Source organism: Eurosta solidaginis, chromosome 4 (genome assembly GCF_040869045.1).
Source record: "Eurosta solidaginis isolate ZX-2024a chromosome 4, ASM4086904v1, whole genome shotgun sequence".
NCBI classification, from domain to species: Eukaryota; Metazoa; Arthropoda; class Insecta; order Diptera; family Tephritidae; genus Eurosta; species Eurosta solidaginis.
Genome location: NC_090322.1, coordinates 59,180,259 through 59,207,196, shown reverse-complemented (window position 1 = coordinate 59,207,196; position 26,938 = coordinate 59,180,259). Strand labels below are relative to the sequence as shown.

Below are 26,938 nucleotides of genomic sequence, written 5' to 3'. Positions count from 1 at the left end.
ATGCAACTTTGTTGGGAGCGTTCAATTTCTTAGTTTTTGACACTGACAATGACATTTACTTTGACAAATGACATTTTTAAGCACTGAACACACCAAAAACTAAGAAACTGAACGCTCCCAACAGAGTTGCATTGTGCTTTTGACTTCATTAGGCATTCGATTAGCTACTAATGAAATAATTATAGATTCGAATTTTGTAGGGAAGATTGAGCTGAATAAGCGTCTTAATGTAGAAAACTGCCTTTATTATTCAATAAGCCGTCTGTGTGAAAACAGTATAAGGTAGGTCGTGTCAGCTGACAGGTTTTTTGTACGTATAATCGTGGGTAACTGCGGCTTTAGTTCGATTCACAAAGGGCTTCAACCAAAGAGTATATACTCTTTGCTTCAACTATGAACGATGGTTAAGAGCCTTTTTAGTGGAAATTTATCAGCTGATCGTGTTTTTGTTTTATTTCGCCAGAAAATTGGTTAATTAGCAAAATTCTAAAAATGTCGAAGATTTTACAAACGGGGTTTAATACATATGCGTTCGCAAATTTATTTTCTAAACCTAGGGCAGCTGTAGTGCCCAGTAAAAGTGTTATTCAAAACAATTTGGAACAGCGCCAGCAGTTTCATATCTCACCATCCTGTAATGAAATTCGCAAACTGGCACGATTACGTGTGGTAGACAACAGCGAAATTGGAAAACGCGCAATGGCGGAAGGTAAACCACCACGTTGTATTCACGTCTATAATAAACGTTCAGTTGGATATATTGGTGATAAGGTACTTGTTGCTATTAAGGGGCAAATGAAAAAGGGCATATTGGTTGGTTTGAAACAAAACCAAAAACCTAAAATACCCAAGTTTGATACCAATAATATAGTATTGATCGACGACAATGGAACTCCGCTCGGAACACGTATTCATGTCCCGATTCCGACAATATTAAGGACTATATTGAAAGAAAAAACTCATACCAAAGGAGCTGATTATACAAAGGTCCTAGCGATAGCAAATCGATTTGTTTAATTTTTGGTTTAGAAAAGTATAATACAAATTAAATTATATAAAAAAAAACACGTGGCTTGTATGTAAGAATATACTCTAAATAGTTGGCCGTTTTTGTGGTTGATCTGGTGAACTGGTCCCATCACTTTCGAGTTGATTGCGTTTACGCTTTTTGCTATGCTCATGTACCAATTCACTGACGCTTATTTTATTGGACTTCATTTGCAGCCAATTCGTGAACTATACAATTAAAAGTGATATACATTTATATCCATTTAAGTAAGTTACTTGCACTCTTACCAGTATATTTGTTTTCACTCCCGACTCGAATAATTTTTGTTCAACATCGTCCAACCGGTGTTCTCGCTTTCCTTCAGCTGTAGTATTCTTAGAGATATCGAGCAAGTGTCGTACACGTTGACGCATAGTTTCGAAGACAATGCGACCGACGACATGATTACGATCATAAGGCGTCAAGTAACGTCCATACTCATAAAAATACGGATGCAATTTTCCCAATTCGATGTGTGTAGTTTCAGCTTCACATACTGCTTTATGTACGTTCTTGTAAATCTCTGGTACGTTTATTGTAAAATACGGATTATTAACCCTGAGCTCTTTTATATACCACAATGGCAAATTCACTGTGCGTCCTGCATTTAAATCATCGGATTCTGCCCCTGGATCAAGGAAGCCTATGTGATATAAATCTAGTTTTACATTTCCTTAATAGAAAAGTGGTTGTTGGCATTTTACCCATTTTTAATAGTTTCGTGTTAACTTTGCACTCGACCTTCTCTTGTGTTACAAAGATGTCTTCAACGGCGTAATAGTTTGGGAAATAGCTATGTGTATACATTCTGTGTGTTGTTACGTTAATAATTAACAATTCGCCGGTGGATATACCTCAAACTATCCAAAATGTGTTTGTGGAACATAAGAACAGGTGATTAATTCAGATATGGACTACGTAGGACAGGCAAGTACTTATGTGCATGTGATTTTGTCACGGTAAATCGCAGCGCCAACTTCGACAAAAATGGAGTGATTTAAGACTTACACGCTTTGGTCGCTTCAGGGCAAAGAAATCGGCAAGGTGTTTGATTGTTAGATAATAACGATGTGAAAACGTCAAATCGAAGCCACACCGAAAGTGTTTTATGAAAATGCAGCCTTAAGGCTGCGCCACAATGACATTTTTCTTATAGATGCGTTTAACACAAACTTATGCATTCCAATAACATCGCCACAATCAACCAAGATGTTGCGTTTGTAAATATGAATGAACTTCAGACTTGGCAGTTGAAGTTTATTTCGCCTTGCCCATTCACATACAAAACTTCGCGAATCACTGTTATAAATATTCTCCCTATACAACAAAAATACTTGCTAACATATTCAGCCCAATTCTAAACGAAAATTCCGTGCGAGTTTTTTCCCTTCTCCCATTCCTCGTATTCTAAATAAAAATTCCTTGTGAGTTTTTTCACTTCTCCCTTTCCTCCTATTCTGAATAATGTTCGAAAAAGCGGAAACCGGTTATGGGAGAAAAGTAGGTATTATGAATGTGAGGGAGAGGGAGATTTCTCTGCCATTTCATAGGAGTTTTTTCACTTGTTAAATTAAAGGGAATGCATCAAAATAGTTAAAGGAAATTGGTTCTTTTAAGAAAGAACACTTATTTGTACAAATTTGTGCTAAAATATGTATATACATTCTACCACAATATTCTCACTGTTAATACAACAACAACTACAACCACAATATTCTTTATTTTAAGTCGAAAAGTATATCATAAGCAACGGTAGAGCTCTTGGTATACATATTTGATGCAGCCATCCAGAAATTGCGCAAGGATTTTTTAATAAGGCTTAAATAGATTTTGGCATATGACGAAGGACGAATTCAACTCAACTTGGCCGCCAGAAAATTGCTTTGCTGAATGAAAGCAGGCAACTCCGGCAGATTTGTGTTATGCGGCCGTCTTCTTCTTATATTCCGCTGTTGATGTTGCTGTGGCACCACATGAAATGCAATAAATACTGTGCATTGTTTATATTTAATTTCTTAATTTCCAACAAATTTGCAACAATAATTAAACTTTTCAATTTTTTAAACAAAAGAAGAAATTGGCAACGAAATTTCAATTGACAAAACAGCTGACTTCGAAAATTCGAAATTCCTATTCCCCAATTATTGTTCTCCCTAGGAGAACAGAATTGGAGGAATTTTTCCGCGGGAATATAAAAATCCGCGAGAACAAAATTCCGCGAGAATATTTAGAATTGGTCTGATTTTTCTCGTATTCGATTGTTATATTGCAGTTTTTAATAGCGAAAAGTTACCAACCATGTGAAAAATAATTTCACTTGCGAGGTGTGCCAACACCCTTAGCCAAAGCAAATGTCAGATTCTTCTTTGCTTGCAACAAAATTTGTGAGCTGGCTACTTTTCAATCTCACATGGCCCCAGTGGCGCTCAATTTACCGTTCTCCATAAAAATACGTGCAATCTACTCATAATGCATATGATTGTGTTAAACTCATTTACATGAAAAACTGTTTATGCGACGTCTTTTAACGCAGGGTTTTTCAGTGTGAGTAGTCAAAGTTGACTAGAGTTTAACCTTGCCACTTCGGCTGCTTAAGATGAGATGAGTAGCAAAATTGTCTGTTATCGAACAAAGTTCCAAGGTTAAACTCTAGTCAACATTAACTAGAGTTTAAACTCGCACCGAAAAACCAGGAATAAGACAAATTTACTTAGCATTGTGTCTTACAAGCCAACCCAACTTGTATGAGAGCAACTCAAATTGAATTTGCTGCGTGAAAACCTAACTCGATTTCCAATTTTTGTTCTGCGTGACATTTAGATTTGACGTTTGCACACATGCTTTACATTGTCGCAACGCATGCTTATTTGGGTTAGGGCAAAAAACGCCGGTTGTTTGCGTGCGCTAAAAAAACGCAGTGCGGTTTTATTAGGTTGGCTTGTTATCCGCAATGCTACTTAGAAAACTTTGGTGCGTTGGTTGCAATGAGTGTTTTTAGCTACGCAAATGTTGATAAATCGTTGAGCGATAACTTTCTGAACTCACCGCTGAGAATGTTTGATCCACTCAACAGCTTGGATTTTACTTCATATTACGGAGCATACATTTTTTCCTTGCATTCACTCATGTTTATTGGCTCCCGGCAGAAAGGTGACATTTTGAAGTGTTATGTATGATATTTTTCATTGTGGATAAAACAAGTGTGATATCTTATCCTTCAACTTCCTGATGGGATGTTCAAGATGGCTACCTTTTACCGTTTTGACAGGATGTTCAATATGGCGGCGCATAGGGCCGGCTATCTTCAATGGGGGATATAAAGAGATACAGAATGAGACCACGATAGTCAATTAAAAGCCAGGTTGTTGTTGTTGTTGTTGTTGTTGTTGTAGCGATAAGGTTGCTCCCCGAAGGCTTTGGGGAGTGTTATCGATGTGATGGTCCTTTGCCGGATACAAATCCGGTACGCTCCGGTGCCATAGCACCATTAAGGTGCTAGCCCGACCATCTCGGGAACGATTTATGTGGCCGCATTAAACCTTCAGGCCATTCCCTCCCTCCCTACCTCCAAGTTCCATGAGGAGCTTGGGGTCGCCAGAGCCTCGTCTGTTAGTGAAACAGGATTCGCCGCGGATAGGTGAGGTTGACAATTGGGTTTGGAGAAGCTATATATTGCGCTGGCAACCTGAAAGGTTGCGCTACACAGCCCCTTGAATCTGGTATTTTAGTCGCCTCTTACGACAGGCATACCTACCGCGGGTATATTCTGATCCCCTAACCCGCTGGGGGTGATGCCAGGTGATGTTGTGGAGTGGACCATAATGTGAGGGGTGTTAGAGGGGTTGGTTCCACAATACAATTGAAGAGATGGTTGGTGTCAAGTGGGGGGGGGGGGTTGATTCTGGATAGGTTTAACCTGTTACAGTACCCAGATCGAAGTTAAGCTAGAGTGACGCGCGTTTCCCTAGGAAGAGTGCGTTCCTCTGCTAGTTCTGGGTATTTTTCTTTAAGTACTGGATTCTCCGGGCAATTCCCGGCATAGAGGTCCGACGTCTGCCTGTTGATATTACTGAGGACCTGCTTGTGATTTTGTGCGTTGTTGTTGTTGTTGTAGCATTGCTTCGCCCTATCTAATAGGTGTTACCGATCACAAATTGTCATCAATATCCCCTAACGGGAGTCCAAGGAAACTTCCTGTTCAAACAGGGGTGGACCATAATGAGAGAGATGTTAGAGGCGTTGGTTCCACATTACAATTAAAGAGATGGTTGATGTCATGTGGGGACACATTGCAAGCAGGACATATGTTTTGTATGTCGGGGTTGATTCCGGATAGGTTTAACCTGTTACAGTACCCACATCGAGGTTGAGCTAGAGTGACTCGCGTTTCCCTAGAGAGTGTGCGTTCCTCTTCCGCAAGTTTAGGGTATTGTTCTTTGAGTACAGGATTCACCGGGCAATTCCTGACATAGAAGTCCGACGCCTGTTTGTGGAGTTCACTGAGGGCCTGCTTGTGTTTTTTGGCTTGATACGGCTGTGTTCTCAAGTGCCGTATTTCCTCATAATGCTTGCGGAGATGACTCCTTAAGCCCCTGGGCGGTGTTGGCTCATCAATCAGATGTCTGTTGGAATGCCCAGGCTTCTGGGTATTCAACAGAAACTGTTTGGTTAGCATTTCATTTCTCTCCCTAATGGGAAGTACTCTCGCCTCATTATGTAGGTGGCGTTCTAAGGGCATAAGAAGACAGCCCGTAGCGGTTCTGAGGGCAGTGTTTTGGCAGGCCTGTAAATTCTTCAGTGAGTAATCGTTAGGCTAGGCGTCCATATCAGGGACACGCGGTAGTAGTGCTAGGTAATTTTCGGAAGCCATGCTGATGATTGGCTAGTTGCAAATTTACATTAAAGTAGGGAAGCAGAATGGCTTCAGGAGTCTTGGCAACTGGCGATAGGAGAGATATCGGACGATAAGAGTCTCCTATGTTAGCTGGTTTCCCAGGCCTTAGTAGCGGAACCACCTTGGCCATTTTCTATTTTTTAGGGACGGCGAAGGTGGGAAGGGACAAGTTGAATACATGCGCTAAATAATTAAATCCCTCTTTGCCTAGGTCTTTAAGCATCGGTATGGCTATGCCATCTGGGCCCACTTCTTTAGATGGTTTAGCATGACCGATGGCATTCTCAATCTCTTTGGCGGTTATGGTAATTGGGGACGCGCTGAATTTATGTTTATGTGCGCGTCTGTTAGCCCGTCGGCTAACTTTGTCAACCGTAGAATCCATTACATATTGTCGGCGAAAAGCGCTCGCACATTTTTCGCATCCGACAGCACTTTATCGCCAAAGGCGATGAATATTTTGTCATTGTGCTTGGACGGATTCGATAGGGACTTTAAGGTGGACCAAAGCTTACCTACACCGGCAGAGATGTTACAACCGCTTAGGTGCTCCTCCCATTTCGCCCGCTTGTGTTCATCCACAAGCAATCTGATGCGTGGGTTTATATCCCTTATTTGGGGGTCGCCGGGATCGAGCTGTCTTATAAGGTCACGTTCTCTGCTAAATTTGCCGCCTCCGCCGGAAAATGAGGCCGGATTTCCGGAATTCTTCCGGCGGGATAGGTAGGGTAGCAAAGCGATTGTCTGTAAGGGATTTGTAGTAGGCCACATTTACTTTCTTATAGTTGATGAAAGAGCGGTTCTCTGTAATGACGAAGTCGCCGTATCGCTCGAGCGAAAGGAGTATAGGCAGGTGGTTAGATGCCAATGTTATCATCGGCTGCCAGTTGACGCAGTTTACTAGTTCTGCGCTCACGATGGATATATCTGGCAAACTTTGACAGCTTCCTACCATACGAGTGGGGCGTCTCCGTTTATTGTGCAGGACGTCATTTCCTCTATTTGGTCCGCCAACATCTCACCCCTGCTGTCCGTCTGTAGGTTTGAATGCCATAGATCATGATGGTATTGGTATCGTCTAAGATAATGAGATTATTGCCAGTGAGTAGTGCTCTGATATTAGGGCAGTATCCACTGGGGCAAGAGGTGACAGGAGGGATGTAGATGTTGATGATTTCTAAGTTTACATCGCCTGACCGGACAAATATGCCATGACGTTCTAGGAAACTGTCCTCGCGGCCGATGTCGCGATCGAATAGATTATATTTCACTGAGTGGTGGATGATAAACGCGAGACCGCCTCCATTTCCGCTCTCACGATCTTTTCTGTGGATGTTATACTCAGAGCAGGTCTCCAGAGCAGATCTTGCTTGTGAGTTTGGTCTCTTGAAGCACACCAATGCGGATGTTATGCCGCTTCATACAATCAACTATCACCGTGATATTCCCAGTTAATCCATCAAAGTTTAACTGCAGAATTCTGAAGTGCAACGGGGGAGACATCGTCACTCTAGGGGTAAGTGGCGGGTGACTACGCCTGAGTTGAGGGGGGTCAGGACGCAATTGCTGTTGTGGCCATGGGACAGGACGTCCCTGGGTAAGCATTGGTGTACTCGGTGTAGTTGGGTTTGCGGCTGGCAGCAGGGCGCGATGAAACCCGGGGGATTGCCGTCGCTGAAACTAGAACATCTAGGAGACAGGAGCTGCATTGGGCAGATGAACATATATATTCTGTTCTAACAAACGGTGCAAAAGGTGGCAGGGACTAAGAGTGTGTTTACCTGACCTAAATGATTGCTAGTGGGAAAAGAGTGGGGTAAGACGGGGGAAGGGGCTGATGCTCGGCATTGCTACCGACTCTACTACAGAGATTGTAGTTATGAGTAGGAGCGGCCGTATGAGCTGGTGGCGCCATGGGGCGCGAGCAGCAGCGGGTACCTGTTGTGGCTTGCTGAGCAGCAGGGCTGCTGGAAGGTAGTGGTGGCGCTAAGGCGCAGACTACGGGACGCCCTTGGGCGTGAACAGCAAGGAGCCACAAAAGATTTATAAAAGTTACAAGGACGTCGGGTTTTGGGGTCTAGCCCAGAGCAACCTGTCCGATGCAACGTGACATACTAACAAGAGTGTGATCGTCCTAAAAGGATTCTTTTCCGGCATACACAGCGAAACCATTTTTCAGGACCGGGGTCGGGTGTAGGGCCAGGAATGGGTTCGATACCTTCCCGGAGCAGGAGATTATGGCACAGTCCCACTGCAAGAATCTGCTGGGAGGATGATAATTTGCGGGAGGGACGCAAGAAATTAAATGGGGTTACACTGAAATGACAGCCCTTGGTCGGGAAAATCCAGAGTCGCTCCGGCTGCTTTGAAAAGCGAAAAATCGGTTCTATTTGTAATTTTGAAGTCTATGCAGAAGTTATCACACTGGTCTTATCCACAATGAAATTTTCCTCTTAATGTTGCTGTTGTTGTTGTAGCCATAAGGACAATCCCCGAAGGCCTTGGGGAGTGATATCGATGTTGATCCTTTGCCGGATGGAGATCCGGTACGTTCCGGTAACAAGCACCATTAAGGTACTAGCCCGGCCATCTCGGGAACGATTTGGTATGACCACATGAAACCTTCTAGGCCATCCCGCCCTCCCGGCCGCCACCGATTTTTGTCGTTTTTCGCACGCCGCCGCCGAATGTCAGAAATATCGGAGCAGTGGCGGCGGTGTCCGGCGCGTTACTATATTTTCTACTCGTTTAAGACTTTAGGCCATTTATTGTTCATGTCGAAAATTGGTCGGATATGGTCGAAAGTGATATCAGCGGATGCGCATCACTGCCAGTTATAAGAAACTAATTGCGGAATTTAACTCTTTCTAACTGTTCATAAGTTACTAAAAAAAACAGGCGCTTTCGATGTCAGCTTAACACGGACTTTGCATCACCCAATTCACCAAGTTATTAAAACAAAACACTAAAAGAAAAGTTTTATAATCAATTTATATGCTCACTTTGCATTTTTTTTTTTCAATTAATAATTAACAATAAATTCAAATAAAATGACCCAAGTTGAACAGGTTTTGAAATTGTCCTTAAGTTGTTAAAAAGCAAGTTACCAAAAAAAGTGCCAATTTTTTCAAAAATTCTATATTCCGATTGGCTAAAATAATAAGGGAAATCAGTGGTGCAAAATCCTTTAGTAGGTTCTAGGCGCATAAACACTCCTTTGAAATGATTCTTACCTCATACTTAAGTTGAGGATATATATACATATGAGAAGGGTTTGAAAAATCATTTGGGCTTACATTCAAAAATCTTTTGTTTATTTGCGAAACTATACAATAGCGTCTGAAATGTAAATTTTGATTTTCACACTTCATCCTTCAACACCTTGGTTTGACATTTCCTAAAGTTGGCGGCCCTATCCGAAACTAGTCGTTTGGAGTGAATCACACTGATTATAGCCTATCAACCAAGTTTAAATATCACCTACACGTTACCCTAATGTAGTGGACAGTCGAACTAGTCTGAAAACTGAAGATACGCGGTCATCCAAAATGACCTCTTATATCATAAGGCCGGAAAACAGCAGTTAGCATCCTTCAACTTAAAATCGGTCGACTTTCGTTCTAAAATATCGCTTTGATTTAACGAAGACTATTGAAATAAATGTTGTGAACACAAACGTCTGCAATCTTTGGTCTACATTTTAAAAATTTTATACAGGCTCCTTGTAAACTTTTAATTATGTAGAAGCGCCGAGGATTATACGATTTTTACCCATGAGTTACGCAATGACATCCACTTAAGACTGCTTATGATTTCGAGGGCGGCATCCTTGGCCGAATAGTCACTCCCTAACGTTTCAAGTTGTGTCTAGCATCCGTTAGAAAGTCTTCGGAACTACACCTAGAGCTTCTAGGAAAGTGGCGTGGACGAAGGTATGAGTTCAACAGTTATAAATACCTCCAATATTTAATAATGCAAAATGGCCTTTATTAAAGTACTTCACAATAACACTGATACTTCACAAACAATAGCTTGATTAAATGAAACTGATTGTCGCGCCTCCACTGTCTCAGACAAATCTCTCGATCTAACCGCTGCCAGCCTTTCCAAATGAACCAATTTAATTTTGGTTCGTGGTTTGCCAATGGTTTGTATGCGGTAAACTACATCGTTGATCCGTTTTATAACTTTGTTTGGGCCTTCCCAATTACACTGCAATTTCGGGGACAAACCTTTTTTTCGTTGTGGGTTGTATAACAGCACCAAATCTTCTTCCTGAAAACCTTCCAAATTAATTGCTTTATCGTACCTCGCTTTCATCTTGTCACTCATAATCTTGCTCGTTGCCTTACCAGATCGTGTATCTCTCTCAGCTCTTCTTCCAAAACACCAGTGGATTTCTTGACATTTCCGTCCGCATCGGCATCTATCCCATACTTCAAATCAGCTGGCAATCGAAGGTCATTTTCAAAAATTACCTTTGCGGGAGTTTGGCCCGTTGTCTCATGCACTGCTGATCGGTAAGCCATCAAGTATAATGATATGTGTGTATCCCACTCCTTATGGTACTTGTCTACTACTTTCCTTAAATGCTCCTCCAATGTTCTATTGAAACGTTCCACCATACCATCGGACTGAGGATGCAATGCAGTTGTCCGTGTTTTTCGAAAGCCCAATGATTTACACATTTCCCGGAACACAGCTGATTCGAAATTCCTGCCTTGGTCAGAATGTAACTCCATTGGTACCCCATACCTTGCAACCCAATTGTTTATAAACACTTCTGCTACTGTTTCCGCTTCTTGATTTAGGATTGGGTATACCTCTGGCCATTTGCTTAAATAATCCATAACCACCAGTACATATTTTTGTTTCCGCAGTTGCTAGTAGGAAATGGACCTGCGACATCCATAGCGATCATTTCAAATGGCGCACATGAGTTATATTGCTTCATCTGGCCATGACTTCGGGTTTTGGGCCTTTCGCTCTGCTGGAAACCTCGCAGTTCGCAATCCACTCAGTGACCGACTGACGGCAACCAACCCAATAGAATCTCTGTTTAATCTTCTCGAGCGTCTTTGTGATTCCAAGATGACCTCCGCTTGGACCATTATGCAGCTCGCTGAGCACGTCAGGAATCCTCTTTCTGGGAACAACTATCAGTTTCCTCTTGCATTGACCATCCTCACTCTCCCGTACTCAATGCAAGCAACCGGATATCAATTCTAAACTGTTCCACTGTGCCCAATATGACTTCGCAATGGGACTCTCTGCTGACATTTCTTCTCTGTTTGGTATTTCGTTTCGTTCGAGCCCTTGCATAACATGTGACAGATCTGTATCTTCTAGCTGACTCTTTCTTAGTTGTTCCTTGTTCCATTCATCCGTACACGTTATAGCCATTAGCCGGACATCTATAATGCCTTTTTTAGCCTCGGCCTTTGAACAGTGTATGCATTCCAAGCTACCTGGTCTTCGTAATACTGCATCGGCATTCCCATGGGTACTACCTTTCCGGTGCTCAATGGAAAAGTCATAGCTTTGTAGCCGCTCTATCCACCGTGCCAATTGTCCTTCTGGATTACGGAACTGCAGAAGCCATTTCAACGCTGCGTGATCTGTCCTGACACGGAATCGCTGGCCGTAGAGGTATTTGTGAAAATGTTTAATGCACTCTACCAATGCCAACAGCTCTCTCCGTGTAACGCAATAGTTCCTCTCTGGTTTTCCAATCGAACGGCTGTAGTATGCAACTACGTTCTCCTATCCATCGACCAGTTGTGATAAAACGCCTCCTATAGCATATCCACTCGCATCAGTATCTAGAATAAAGGTTGCTCCTGGAATCGGATATGCCAAGATTGGGGCAGTGCACAAACGCTCTTTCAATGTTTGGAAAGCCACTTCTTGCTCCTTCTTCCATTCAAAAGCTTTATTTTTTCTTGTAAGCTCATGGAGGCTATGGCTACGCTGGAAAAGGTTGGTACAAATCGTCGGTAATATGTGCATTGCCCAAGGAAACTACTTAATTCATGCAAGTTCTGTGGTCTTGGCCAATCCTTTACTGCCTCTATCTTTTCATTCGCTGTACGGATACCTTCTGTCGTTACCTTGTGACCCAAATAATTTACTTCCTTTTTAAACAGGACTTAGATTCAGACCAGCGCCAGCTATTCTCTGGAAAACTTCCTCCAAGTTTTTAAGATGTTCATCGAAGTTCTTGCCCAGTACGATGATGTCGTCCAGGTATACCAATCATGTTTTCAAATGCAGTCCTTTCAATGCCTGATTCATGAGCCTCTCAAAAGTAGCTGATGCATTACAAAGTCCAAAAGGCATTACTGTAAATTGCCAAAGACCATCTCCGACGGTGAAGGCTGTTTTTTCTTTGTCTTCCTCCTTCACCTCCACTTGCCAGTAGCCACTTTTCAAGTCCAGTGTGGAAAACCATTTCGTACCAGAGAGCGAGTCCAGAGTGTCGTCAATTCTTGGCAATGGGTAGCTATCCTCTTTCGTGACGTCGTTCAACTTGCGGTAGTTCACGCAAAACCTCATTTTCCCATCCTTCTTCTTCACAAGTACCACAGGTGAGCTCCATGGACTAGCGGAGTTCGATGACGCCGCTGTCGCTCATTTCTTGTACGGTTTGACTCACAGCTTCCCGTTTTGCCAGTGGAACACTACGAGGAGCTTGACGCATCGGCCTCGCGTCTCCAGTGTAAATTTGATTTTTCACAAAATTTGTGCGGCCTTGTTTAGAACCATCCTGGTCAAATATGTTTGCGTACTTTAGGAGCAGTTGCTTTGCCTTACTCTGATAATCTTCCTCTGGCCCCTCCGTCCATGCCGTGATGTCATTTGAAAGATCAGTATTACTAGATGAAACGCGTTCCTCGAGCTGTTCACAGTTAATAACTACTTCAGCCTCTTGGCATCTTCCCAAAATAGCTCTTTTGGTCAGTTTGAGGGGTGACTTGAACTCATTGAGTACTCTTACCGGAATACGTCCATCTTGTTTTGTCATAGCCAGGATTTTTCGTACAAGTTTGTTCGGTGCTGATTTGTTTGCTGCTCCGACAAACCACAATTTCTTTGTCCCACAATCTCCACCAACCTTTGCCTAGATGACTGCTTCTGATTTTGGTGGTATTTGCTGACTCTCTTCCACCAGCACTCGTTTACTGCTGTAGCCTTTCTGGTAGCAGAAATTAAGTGGCATATTCATGTTCTTATATCGCATCGTCTTGCTTTGCATATCGATCTTGATGCCTTGGTCGATTAAGAAGTCCACTCCAATTATGATTTCATCAACAATCTCTGCCACTATAAAATTGTGTAGTACCGTGACGTTTCCCAATTGCTACTTCACATGCTACTTCTCAAATTACCTGGGTGTCCTCTCCCGTGGCTGTACGTAATCTTGCTCCAAGCAATGGTCTTATCTTCTTGTTGACTAAATCTGATCGAATGATGGAATTGGATGCACCCGTGTCTACAGTCAGTAAACGTTCCTTTCCATCCACATGCCCTCCGACAGTAAGATTGCTTGACCTTCTTCCAATTGGCGAGATAGAGATTACGGGACATTCAATTGAGGGAGCCAGCTGTCGCCCCTTGCGGCTGACTTGCTTTAGTTTAATGATTGAGTGGATTTTGAGATTTGCTCATCTCCTTCAGCTCTGCGTTTACGGCCACCCACATTGTTGGAACTATTGGGATTGGTACTGCAATAACGTGCAATATGCCCTGGCTTTCCAAAATTAAAGCATTTGACGGCACCATCGTTTTTCTGCTGCGTTCCTTTTAATGCTTCTAAAATTGTGTCTACCCAGTCTGGCCTTTCCACTTCCACGCGATGAGCTTTGTACGCTGGCTTATTCAAAAGTGAGGGAGTTTCCTGAGTTAGTGCATGGGATACTGTTTCAGCAAATGTTTGATTTGGGCTTGCGTATGTAGCTCGCTTTGTTTCGACGTCCCGTATGCCACTTATAAAACTCTGAATATTTACCCTTTCAGTGTATTCCACAGGTGCGTCCGCATTTGCAAGATGAGCCAATCTTTCAATGTCTGAAGCAAACTCCTGCAAAGTCTCGTTAGATTTTTGGTAGCGGTTTTGCAATTCTATTCGCTAGATCTGTTTCCTATGCTCGCTTCCGTAACGTCTCTCTAGAGCGCTCATCAATGTTTCGTAGTTGTTCCGCTCGTACTCTGGGATGGTCTGTAAGATTTCCGCAGCTGGTCCTTTTAAAGCTACGAACAATGCCGCAACTTTATCTTCAGCATTCCAGTTGTTCACTGTTCTCAAACTGTAGCTTAAAGACCTGGAAAGGAACAGAACCGTCAAAGGATGGTGTTTTTACCTTTGGATTACTCGCAGAAACTGCTGGGCGATTTAGTTGCAACTGCTCCATACGACCTTTTAAATGCTCGACTGCTGACTGAAATTGAGCGATTTTTGTATCCTGTGCTTCCAGCTTTGATGATATACGGACTTCCTGCTCTTCAAGTTGTGAGAGATCTGAGATGATATCTGCGCTGAAATTCGTGCCGACATTTCGGATATACGTGTCTCTTGCGCTTCCGGTTGAGATGCCAAATATGTCTTCTGTTCTTCCAATTGTGATGTTATATTTGTCTTTTGTTCTGCCAGTTGAGATGTTATATTTGTCTTTTGTTCTGCCAGTTGAGATGTTATATTTGTCTTTTGTTCTTCCAGTTGAGATGACACTTGCGACGCCATTTATGAAATGCGTACCTCCTGTGATTCCAGTTGGGATGATATTTGCGACGACATTGATGTTACTGTCGATGTTTGTGCAGATATTGCAGCCAATATCATGTTCAAGTCTGTGCTGGTAACTGTTTGCGATGTTTCGTTTTTCTTTTCAATTTGTGTTGCTGTCTCGTCGCTATCAAGATGAAAGACGTACTCAACATTAATTCCTTCCGACTCCATAGCGTCTCGTAGCCGTGCTTGAAATTCGATCTTATTGCCGGTTGTACTCAACCCACGGTTCTCCAACTCCTTTTTCAATTGCTGGATCCTTAATTCATTCAACTTTGCCATGTCCAAGTTGTATTCAAAATCTTCGGAACTTATTCAACAATTCCTCTTCTGACACCAATTGTAACGAATTTACTGCAATTCCTCTTATTTGCAACCTTCTACTAACGTTCGTATCGCTAAAGTGTTGAATAAATAACTCCAATATTTAATATTGCAAAATGCCTTTATTAAAGTACTTCACAATAACACTGATACTTCACAACCAATAGCTTGCTTAAATGAAACTGATTGTCGCGCCTCCACTGTTGCTGCCTTTTTATACCCTGTAATTTCTCGTTCGCATCTTCTAGGCGCTTCCATTTCCAGAATCAGGTCTCTTAAGCTAGCCCAAACTTTTCAGCCCAATCAAAAAACGAGACGGTACTAAATTGCACAACATTTATTACTAATTTAGTACCGATTAATTAAATTTATTACCCTTGTATTTTAAAAAATATCGAGGGTTGGGCTAGCTTAAGTTTAAGCCAGCCCAACCCATATGCACAATCAAAAAACGAGACTGTACTAAATTGCACAACATTTATTACTAATTTAGTACCGATTAATTAAATTGATTACCCTTGTATTTTAAAAAATATCGAGGGTTGGGCTGGCTTAAACTTAAGCCAACCCAACCCATATGCACAATCAAAAAACGAGACCGTACTAAACTGCTCAACATTTATTACTAATTTAGTACCGGTTAATTAAATTTATTACCCTTGTATTTTAAAAAATATCGAGGGTTGGGCTAGCTTAAGTTTAAGCCAACCCAACCCATATGCACAATCAAAGAACGAGACCGTACTAAACTGCAAAACATTTATTACTAATTTAGTACCGGTTAATTAAATTTATTACCCTTGTATTTTAAAAAATATCGAGGGTTGGGCTAGCTTAAGTTTAAGCCAGCCCAACCCATATGCACAATCAAAAAACGAGACCGTACTAAACTGCAAAACATTTATTACTAATTTAGTACCGGTTAATTAAATTTATTACCCTTGTATTTTAAAAAATATCGAGGGTTGGGCTAGCTTAAGTTTAAGCCAACCCAACCCATATGCACAATCAAAAAACGAGACCGTACTAAACTGCAAAACATTTATTACTAATTTAGTACCGGTTAATTAAATTTATTACCCTTGTATTTTAGAAAATATCGAGGGTTGGGATAGCTTAAATTTAAGCCAACCCAACCCATATGCACAATCAAAAAACGAGACCGTACTAAACTGCAAAACATTTATTACTAATTTAGTAACGGTTAATTAAATTTATTACCCTTGTATTTTAAAAAATATCGAGGGTTGGGCTAGCTTAAATTTAAGCCAACCCAACCCATATGCACAATCAAAAAACGAGACCGTACTAAACTGCTCAACATTTATTACTAATTTAGTACCGGTTAATTAAATTTATTACCCTTGTATTTTAAAAAATATCGAGGGTTGGGCTAGCTTAAATTTAAGCCAACCCAACCCATATGCACAATCAAAAAACGAGACCGTACTAAACTGCAAAACATTTATTACTAATTTAGTACCGGTTAATTAAATTTATTACCCTTGTATTTTAAAAAATATCGAGGGTTGGGCTAGCTTAAGTTTAAGCCAACCCAACCCATATGCATAATCAAAAAACGAGACCGTACTAAATTGCACAACATTTATTACTAATTTAGTACCGATTAATTAAATTGATTACCGTTGTATTTTAAAAAATATCGAGGGTTGGGCTAGCTTAAATTTAAGCCAACCCAACCCATATGCACAATCAAAAAACGAGACCGTAATAAACTGCTCAACATTTATTACTAATTTAGTACCGGTTAATTAAATTTATTACCCTTGTATTTTAAAAAATATCGAGGGTTGGGCTAGCTTAAGTTTAAGCCAACCCAACCCATATGCACAATCAAAAAACGAGACCGTACTAAATTGCACAACATTTATTACTAATTTAGTACCGATTAATTAAATTGATTACCCTTGTATTTTAAAAAATATCGAGGGTTGGGCTAGCTTAAATTTAAGCCAACCCAACCCATATGCACAATCAAAAAACGAGAGCGTACTAAACTGCAAAACATTTATTACTAATTTAGTACCGGTTAATGAAATATATTACTCTTTTATTTTAAAAAATATCGAGGGTTAGGCTAGCTTAAGTTTAAGCCAGCCCAACCCATATGCACAATCAAAAAACGAGACCGTATTAATTGCACAACATTTATTACTAATTTAGTACCGATTAATTAAATTTATTACCCTTGTATTTTAAAAAATATCGAGGGTTGGGCTAGCTTAAGTTTAAGCCAACCCAACCCATATGCACAATCAAAAAACGAGACCGTACTAAACTGCAAAACATTTATTACTAATTTAGTACCGGTTAATTAAATTTATTACCCTTGTATTTTAAAAAATATCGAGGGTTGGGCTAGCTTAAGTTTAAGCCAACCCAACCCATATGCACAATCAAAAAACGAGACCGTACTAAACTGCAAAACATTTATTACTAATTTAGTACCGGTTAATTAAATTTATTACCCTTGTATTTTAGAAAATATCGAGGGTTGGGATAGCTTAAATTTAAGCCAACCCAACCCATATGCACAATCAAAAAACGAGACCGTACTAAACTGCAAAACATTTATTACTAATTTAGTACCGGTTAATTAAATTTATTACCCTTGTATTTTAAAAAATATCGAGGGTTGGGCTAGCTTAAATTTAAGCCAACCCAACCCATATGCACAATCAAAAAACGAGACCGTACTAAACTGCTCAACATTTATTACTAATTTAGTACCGGTTAATTAAATTTATTACCCTTGTATTTTAAAAAATATCGAGGGTTGGGCTAGCTTAAATTTAAGCCAACCCAACCCATATGCACAATCAAAAAACGAGACCGTACTAAACTGCAAAACATTTATTACTAATTTAGTACCGGTTAATTAAATTTATTACCCTTGTATTTTAAAAAATATCGAGGGTTGGGCTAGCTTAAATTTAAGCCAACCCAACCCATATGCACAATCAAAAAACGAGACCGTAATAAACTGCTCAACATTTATTACTAATTTAGTACCGGTTAATTAAATTTATTACCCTTGTATTTTAAAAAATATCGAGGGTTGGGCTAGCTTAAATTTAAGCCAACCCAACCCATATGCACAATCAAAAAACGAGACCGTACTAAACTGCAAAACATTTATTACTAATTTAGTACCGGTTAATTAAATTTATTACCCTTGTATTTTAAAAAATATCGAGGGTTGGGCTAGCTTAAATTTAAGCCAACCCAACCCATATGCACAATCAAAAAACGAGACCGTAATAAACTGCTCAACATTTATTACTAATTTAGTACCGGTTAATTAAATTTATTACCCTTGTATTTTAAAAAATATCGAGGGTTGGGCTAGCTTAAATTTAAGCCAACCCAACCCATATGCACAATCAAAAAACGAGACCGTAATAAACTGCTCAACATTTATTACTAATTTAGTACCGGTTAATTAAATTTATTACCCTTGTATTTTAAAAAATATCGAGGGTTGGGCTAGCTTAAATTTAAGCCAACCCAACCCATATGCACAATCAAAAAACGAGACCGTACTGAACTGCAAAACATTTATTACTAATTTAGTACCGGTTAATTAAATTTATTACCCTTGTATTTTAAAAAATATCGAGGGTTGGGCTAGCTTAAATTTAAGCCAACCCAACCCATATGCACAATCAAAAAACGAGACCGTACTAAACTGCAAAACATTTATTACTAATTTAGTACCGGTTAATGAAATTTATTACTCTTTTATTTTAAAAAATATCGAAGGTTGGGCTAGCTTAAGTTTAAGCCAGCTTTATTAATTCAGCGGAATAGTTAGATTTGAAAAATTGTGCAAATAAATTAGCAATAACTTGATCGTCGCTAGAGAAATCATCACGGTATTTCATACCAGAAGGAAAGCCTTTAACCCTACGTTTATAGCTCACGAAATTATAGAAAGCTTTCGGATTGCAAGTTATTTTCTTTTTCATGGCACAGAGATAGGTATTGTAACACTTTTTATTTAATTCAAAGTATATATGACGCAATATAGAGTACTTCAAGTAGTCGGAGTGTGACCCCGTCTTCTTGTACATCTTGAAGGAACGCAATTTTTTGTTTTTTAAAGATTTCAGTTCTTTAGTGTACCATATATGGACTAGTTCAGTGAAAACACGTTTACGCTTAGGTACATGTGTTTCCAGAATATCGTGAATGACGGCGTCAGAAACGTTTTTGTCAATATCTGCACCGTATTTGGGCCAAACTATTGTAGATAAAATTTGGTTGAGTTTATTAAAATTAGCCTTCGCGAATTCGAATCTGAAACTAGAGTCGTTTTCTGTGGTAGTGCAACTCCGAGAACTTTCTTCCAATTCGTAAACTATTTCCAGCGAAGGATGGTAAGGATCCTCAGGTACAGTAAGAGGTTCACCCCTCCTAAGAATGGATTTTGATGTATCATCAACAAATACCAGATCAAGTACCCTCCCGTACATGTTTGGAACTATATTTATCTCTCTTAGGCAAAGTTCAGTTATTTCAGCTAAAAAGTCGATGCTGGAGAATTTTGAAGAAACCGGTACAATACCATGGTCGGATGTGGTCCATGATACGTGCGGAAGATTAAAATCACCCAAGACAATTATCGAGTCAATAGGCTTCAACATTGAACTGATATCTTTCAGTAACGAAATATGGTTCATATACACCGAGGGATCTGAAGATGGTGGGATATAGCAAATGGCAATATAGGTAAAACCTATTCCCAGCTGGGTTCTAATGCACTTAAATTCCGTAGCTTCAATAACAGGTATATTTACCTCAGCGGAAGGTCTAGAAGAATGTACCGCGAGCAAAACTCCACTTCCAACTCTGTTCAAGCGGTCATTTCTATATATTTGGTAATCATTGCAAAGAATCTCCGAATTAAAAATATGAGGCTTTAACCAAGTTTCAGTAAAAGCGATGATATTGTAATTACAGTTAAATGATCCCAAGTATAGTTCAGTTAGTTTTGTGTTTAGGCCTCTTACATTTTGATAAAATATATTAAGGACAGGTTTAATATTTAGTTTTTTGCAGCATTATTGGTTTGAGGAACGGTAGCAAGATTACGAATATTAACGTTGCGTCTATGCTCGAATTCACGCACAAAGGCTCTGGGTGGCCAAAATGAGTTATTCAAAATTGTTTCAAAATGTTGCGCTGATACGTCAATCCTAAATGACGAAATGTCTCTAGGATAATTAAAATTAAATTTACGAATAGACACATTTTCAGATTTAAGTTTACTTATGATGTACGACTTCAGGTCCTCTTCTGTAGTGTCTCTCTCGAATCTGGAGACGAAAATCGACTTTTTAATCGGGACAGTAATCAATCTACCAGCCGGCGGTTCAGATTCCGCAGAGGGGTTTTGGGGAACCTGGTTTCTTTTTGTGGAGGGTACAGTAGATACAGTTGAATGAGCATTCGATGTCGATGGTTGAACTTCTAAGGGACTCGGAGAGGACAGATTTATCAATTCAATAGTTGGGGGTGGAAGATCTGGAGGTGAAGGAACTTTGGGATCAGCATCCATAAACGGAGCTGGAAGGGAAACATCGATAGACCTACGATTATTATCCGGAATGTTCACATTTGAATGTTTGAAAGACTTAAATAAGCTTTCATAATGCTTAAACTTCTCGGATAAAGCGGAAATCTCTCTGCCTATTTCAGAAAATTCATCTCGGGCCTGTTTGAAGACCTTGAAAAGGTCAATTTGGGTAGGCCTACATTTCAAACAAGCCCAACGTACTCCCTTGTCGTTATCGTTAAGTGCGTCAACCACTCGTGCTGATAAAATTGCGCACTTCATATGGGCAAGCCCATCGCAAAGCCAGCATGCCACGAAGGGATGTGATTCACTTTTTACTAAGCAGTTAGGATATAAACACGACATTCTTAATAAATTTAAAGAGGATGAGGAAATAAATATATATATAAATGCTACGGAAAACCGAGAATTAATAAAATAGGAAAAGTATGAATATTAATTGAACGATAGCACAACGGGAAAAAATACGACAGTTTGAAAGTAGCTGTTAGAAGATATATGCTGTATGAGCAGTTTGAGATGCACTGTAATAACACTGAACAAACCGCGCAAACAGCTGTGATACTGAGGAAAGAATGTGCACGCAAAAAATCAAAAATAAAAACAAAATTACACTATTAAAAACTGAAGCCTATCAACAGCAACAACACAATGCAAAAATACTCGGTAATTCAACTGCAAATAAATATGTATATATGCAAAATTTTAATTTTCAATATTAAAACTTTAAGTAAAAGCAATTGAATTTAAATTTAATTTCCTGATTCAGCATACACAAATTATAGCACTTCACCAACTATGTGAACAATAAAACTATATTTAGTAATACTAAACACTATATTTATTGAAAACACAAGAGCACAGGTAAAAAAATCAACTACACAGCTTGACGTTTGCACAAAGTTTTATTGGACTTTCGAGCAACAATTGCTTGTGGCTATCGTAATGAATAAGCACTTGTAAAGTGCCGAAATGTCGGCACAAATTTCAGAGCAGATCTCTGCACAACTGGAAGAGCAAGAAGGACGTATTTCTTCGAAGATGGAGGCGCAGGACACATAAATTTTGCAACTCGAGAACAAGATCGATGCCGATATTGAAACATTACGAGGCCATATACAGGAGTTGCAACTAAATCGCCCAGCTGTTTCAGCAAGCAATCCGAAAGTAAAAACTCCATCTTTTGACGGATCTGTTCCTTTCCAGGTCTTTAAGCTACAGTTGAGAAGGCCGCAGCAGTGAATAACTGGAATGTTGAAGATAAAGGTGCTGCACTGTTCATGGCGTTGAAAGGTCCTGGAGCTGAAATATTACAGACAATTCCAGAGTACGAACGGAACAATTATGAAACATTGATGAGCGCTCTAGAGAGACGTTACGGAAGCAAGCATAGGAAACAGATATATCAAATGGAGTTGCAAAATCGTTACCAAAAGGCGAATGAGACTTTGCAGGAGTTTGCGTCGGATGTTGAAAGATTTACTCATCTCGCAAATGCAGGCGCACCCGTGGAATACACCGAGAGGGTTAAAATTCAGAGCTTTATAAATGGAATACGGGATGCCGAAACGAAACGAGCTACATATGCGAACCCAAAGCCAACATTTCCTGAAACGGTATCCCATGCACTGACTCAGGATATAGCGTCACTTTTGAGTAAGCCCGCATACAAAGCTCATCGTGTGGAAGCACTGAAGGATTACAACAAAAAAATGCCGGAATTATGAAGTGTTTCAAGTGCGGTAACCTAAGTCACATTGCAGGTCATTGCAGCACCAGTCATGGTAGTTCCAACTTGGCTGGTCGTAAACGCAAAGCTGGAGGAGATAAGCAAGAGCGAGTCAAATGTAAAGATCGAGAACTTGCCCCAGCTATTGAATGTCGTGTGATATCTATCTCGCAAACTGGAAGGAAATCGAGCAGTCTTACCGTCAAAGGAAATGTGGATGGCAAGGAGCGTGTGTTGACTGTAGATACGGGCGCATCTCATTCTTTAATCCGATCCGATTTGGTCAACAGGAGAGTAAACCCGTTACCTGGAGCAAGGTTGCGTACGGTCACTGGCGAGTATAACCAAGTCCAAGAAGAAGTGGTATGTGAGGTATTAATTGGAAAGGTCATGGTTCTACACAAATTCATTTTGGCTAAGATTGTTGATGAAATCATATTGGGATTGGACTTCTTAGTTGACCATGACATCAGGATCGATATGCGGAGAAAGATTATGCGCTATAAGAACCAGGATATACCCCTTAACTTTAGCTTGGAGCAAGGGTTCAGCAGTAATCGGGTACTGGTTGAGAAGACTCGACAACAACCACGAAAGTCAAAGTTAAAGGTGGATGGATCGAATGGGCCAAACAAAGCGAAATCAAAAGTACCTGCGAGAGAAACACTAGCATTGACAAACCCTAATGGTCGCACAAAAACGAAGGAACGAATTTTCCAGGAAGAATGCGAGGGTAGTTTCAAGCCGGGGCGCACTACTCTTGTGAAACGTGGGAACGATACTGATTATGCGAAGGCAATCTGTCAAGCGCAAGCTCTACGAAGCAGTTCATTTGCCAAGCAACAGAGTGTGAGGGAGCGGCCCAGGGTAATGAGTAGTAAGATGAAACACAGGTACGACAAGAACAATAATTCGGAAGGTTTCCGGGAGGGAGATTTGGTACTGTTATACAACCCTCACCGGCGGGAAGGTGTTCCATCCAAATGTTGGTGCAGTTGGGAAGGCCCGTACAAAGTTGTGAAGGAGATCAGTAATTCCATCTACCGCATACAAACCATTGGGAAACCACGAAATAGAAGGGTGGTTCATTTGGAGATGTTAGCAGCGTTTAGATCGAGAGATTTGTCTGATCGGGACGACCAGACTTAGGTGGAGGGCAGTGTTACTAATATTAGCAACACTAAGGGGTATTGCCATCTCTAAGCCGATGCTAAGCAGTGACTCTATGCACATCAATAATTCAATCATTATGTCTACACATATGTACGTACACGCAGCGGAGAAGCAACGCACAAACACATGCAGATATCTTATCTGAGATATGCAATTATAATTGTGGAAGTGTCGCTCACAAACACACGCGCATATGAGAGCTATACACGTACATCTGTAGTTATAATTATAGCAGATAACCAACTAGTAGATTCTAGAACAGAAGCGCCTAGAAGATGCAACGAGGAAATCAAAGAGTATAAAAGGCAGCAACAGTAGAGGCGCTACAATCAGTTTGAATTAAGTACGCTATCTGTCGGGCAATAGTAGTGTTATTGTACTTTAATAAAGGCCATTTTGCATTATTGAAAAGTGAAGTTATTTATTCAACAGTTTAGTGATTCGAACCTTAGTAGAAGATTTGAAATAAGCGGAATTGCAGTAAATTCGTTACAATTGGTTTCAGAAGAGGAATTGTTGAATAAATTCCAGAGGGCAACAAGGACATGGCAAAGTTAAATGAACTAAGGATCCAGCAATTGAAAAAGGAGTTGGAGAACCGTGGATTGAATACAACCGGCAATAAGATCGAACTTCAAGAACGGCTACGAGAGGTAATGGAGTCGCAAGGAATTGATGTGGACGAGTATGTCTTTTATCCTGATGGGGACGAGACAGCAACAAAAATTGAAGAGAAAAATGAAACATCGCAGACAGTTACGAGCACAGACTTTAACGTAATATTAGCTGCAATATCTGCACAAATGTCGACAGTAACATCCAAGATGGAAACTCAACTGGAAGAACAGAAAACATATGTGGCATCTCAACTGGAATCACAGGAGACACGTATAGCATCTCAACTGGAGTCGCAGGAGAACCGCATCACATCGAAGATTGAAGCGCAAAAGGCAAGGATATCCGAAATGTCGGCACAAATTTCGGAGCAGATCTCTGCACAACTGGAAGAGCAAGAAGGACGTATTTCTTCGAAGATGGAGGCGCAGGACACATAAATTTTGCAACTCGAGAACAAGATCGACGCCGATATTGAAACATTGCGAAGCCATATACAGGAGTTGCAACTAAATCGCCCAGCTGTTTCAGCAAGCAATCCGAAAGTAAAAACTCCATCTTTTGACGGATCTGTTTCTTTCCAGGTCTTTAAGCTACAGTTGAGAAGGCCGTAGCAGTGAATAACTGGAATGTTGAAGATAAAGTTGCTGCACTGTTCATGGCGTTGAAAGGGCCTGTAGCTGAGATTTTACAAACCATTCCAGAGGGCGAACGGAACTGTTTCAAGCATTGATGGGCGCACTAGAGAGACGATGCGGAACTGAGCATAGGAGACAGATATACCAAATGGAGTTACTGAACCGCTTCCAGAGGCCTGGTGAAACATTGCAAGAGTTTGCGTCGGATGATGAAAGGCTGGCACATTTAGCGAATGCGGACGCACCCGTGGAATACACTGAAAGGGTAAAGATTCAGAGCTTTATAAATGGCATGCGGGATGTCGAAACAAAGCGAGCTACATACGCAACCCAAAGCCAACATTCGCAGAAACGGTATCACATGCTCTGATTCAGGAAACAGCGTCGCTTCTGTGTAAGCCAGTTTTCAAAGCACGCCGTGTGGAAGTAGAAAGGCCAGAGTGGATAGATGTTTCAAGTGCGGTAACCCAGGTCACATTGCTCGTCATTGCAGCTACGGTCCTGGTAGTTCCAACTTGGGTGGCCATAAACGCAAAGCTGGAGGAGATAAGCAAGAGCGAGTCAGATGTAAAGATCGAAAACTTGCCCCAGCTATTGAATGTCCTGTGATATCTGTGTCGCAAATTGGAAGGAAATCAAGCAGTCTTACCGTCAGAGGGAATGTGGGTGACTTTAGATACGGGCGCATCTCATTCCTTAATTCGATCTGACTTGGTCAACAGGAGAGTAAAACCGTTACCTGGAGTTACATAGAAGGGTGGTTCATTTGGAGAGGCTAGCAGCGGTTAGATCGAGGGATTTGTCTGATCGGGACGATCAGACTTAGGTGGAGGGCAGTGTTACGAATATTAGCAACACTAAGGGGTACTGTCATCTCTAAGCGATGCTAAGCAGTGACTTGTATGCACATCAATAGATCAATAATTATGTCTACACATATGTACGTACACGCAGCGGAGAAGAGATGATCCAAAAAGTATGCAATTATAATTGTGGAAGTGTCTCTCGCAAATACACGCGCATATGAGAAGCTATAAACGTAGTAATTTTATAGCTGATGGCCAACTAGCAGATTCTGGAAATGGAAGCGCCTAGAAGATGCGAACGAGGAAATCACAGAGTATAAAAGGCAGAAACAGTAGAGGCGCGACAATCAGTTTGATGTAAGACGCTATCTGGCGAGCAATAGTAGTGTTATTTTGAAAGTAGTCTAATAAAAGCCACTTTGCATTATTGAATAGTGGAGTTATTTATTCAACAGTTTAGTGATTCGAACGTTAGCAGAAAGTTGCAAATAAGGGGAATTGCAGTAAATTCGTTACAATATATTTTACAAAGACCCTGGATAATTTTTTTCAAATGTAGATCAAAATTTGCAGACGTTTGTGCTCGAAAAGTTCAAAGATGTTAATGTTAGGCTCAGTCCAGACTGTTGTTTTCATGCCTTTTGATACAAGAATTCATTATAAAGAACCGCGTAGTTTCAGTTTTCAGCCTAGTTCGACTGTCCACTACGTTAGGGTAGTAGCACACCCGGTCATTTGTTCGACTATCTTGGGCAAGCTTTTGCTTCACCATTTTGAGAGTTCTTGCGAAGGACAAAGCCCCACCTGGTTAAAATGTGTACCTACGTATTCACGTATGTAACAGGATCCGTAAAGTGTAGGTTATATTTAAACTTGGTTGGTAGGCTATAAACAATGTGATTCACTCCATTGGGCTATTTGGGGTATGGCCGCCAAATTTAAGAAGTGCCAAACCAAGCGACTTGGGTATTGAGTGATGAAGTGTGAAAATCAAAATTAGCATTTCAGACGATATTTTAAAGTTTCGCAAATAAACAACAGATGTTTAAGTATAAGGCGAAGTGATTTTTCAAACCCTTCTCATACGTACATATATCCTCAACTTAAGGATGAAGTAAGAATCATTTCAAATGAGTGCTTATGCCCCTAGAACCTACTAAATGATTTCGCATCACTGATTTCGCTTATTATTTTAGCCAATCGGAATATAGAATTTTTGAAAAATCGGCACTTTTTTTTGGTAACTTGCTTTTTTAACAACTTAAGGACAATTTCAAAACCTGTTCAACTTGGGTAATTTTATTTGAATTCATAGTCCTTATTAATT

At 40.5% G+C, this 26,938-nt stretch overlaps 3 protein-coding genes across 3 annotated transcripts in view; 2 read left to right on the top strand and 1 right to left on the bottom strand.

Moving 5' to 3' along the window:
* Window positions 1-356: 356 nt before the first annotated feature.
* mRpL14 (mitochondrial ribosomal protein L14) lies at window positions 357-1,083 on the top strand. Its single transcript, XM_067781823.1, has one exon. The coding sequence runs from the start codon at window positions 493-495 to the stop codon at window positions 1,015-1,017; it is 525 nt and encodes a 174-aa protein (XP_067637924.1). The 5' UTR covers window positions 357-492; the 3' UTR covers window positions 1,018-1,083.
* Psf3 (DNA replication complex GINS protein Psf3) lies at window positions 992-2,062 on the bottom strand. The gene is made up of 3 exons (XM_067781822.1): window positions 1,753-2,062; window positions 1,297-1,691; window positions 992-1,236 (listed from the first exon to the last, which is right to left on the bottom strand). Exons 1-3 carry the CDS (start codon window positions 1,853-1,855, stop codon window positions 1,093-1,095), a joined length of 642 nt encoding a protein of 213 aa, XP_067637923.1. The 5' UTR covers window positions 1,856-2,062; the 3' UTR covers window positions 992-1,092.
* The window catches only part of Cep164 (centrosomal protein 164), a 141,622-nt gene continuing 115,824 nt past the window's right edge, over window positions 1,141-26,938 (top strand). Inside the window, exon 1 of the mRNA XM_067781802.1 lies at window positions 1,141-1,275. The gene's annotated coding sequence lies outside the window, so the exon portion shown is untranslated. The remainder of the gene's footprint in view (window positions 1,276-26,938) is intronic.

Bases quoted from the DNA above. Each gene is read 5' to 3' on its own strand.
- mRpL14 (XM_067781823.1), top strand. From the start codon at position 493: ATGTCGAAGATTTTACAAACGGGGTTTAATACATATGCGTTCGCAAAT.
- Psf3 (XM_067781822.1), bottom strand. From the start codon at position 1,855: ATGTATACACATAGCTATTTCCCAAACTATTACGCCGTTGAAGACATC. The intron at 1,692-1,752 runs GTAAAATGCCAA...TATATCACATAG, and splicing joins CACGAAACTATTAAAAATGG to GCTTCCTTGATCCAGGGGCA. The intron at 1,237-1,296 runs GTAAGAGTGCAA...TTAATTGTATAG, and splicing joins GAGTGAAAACAAATATACTG to TTCACGAATTGGCTGCAAAT.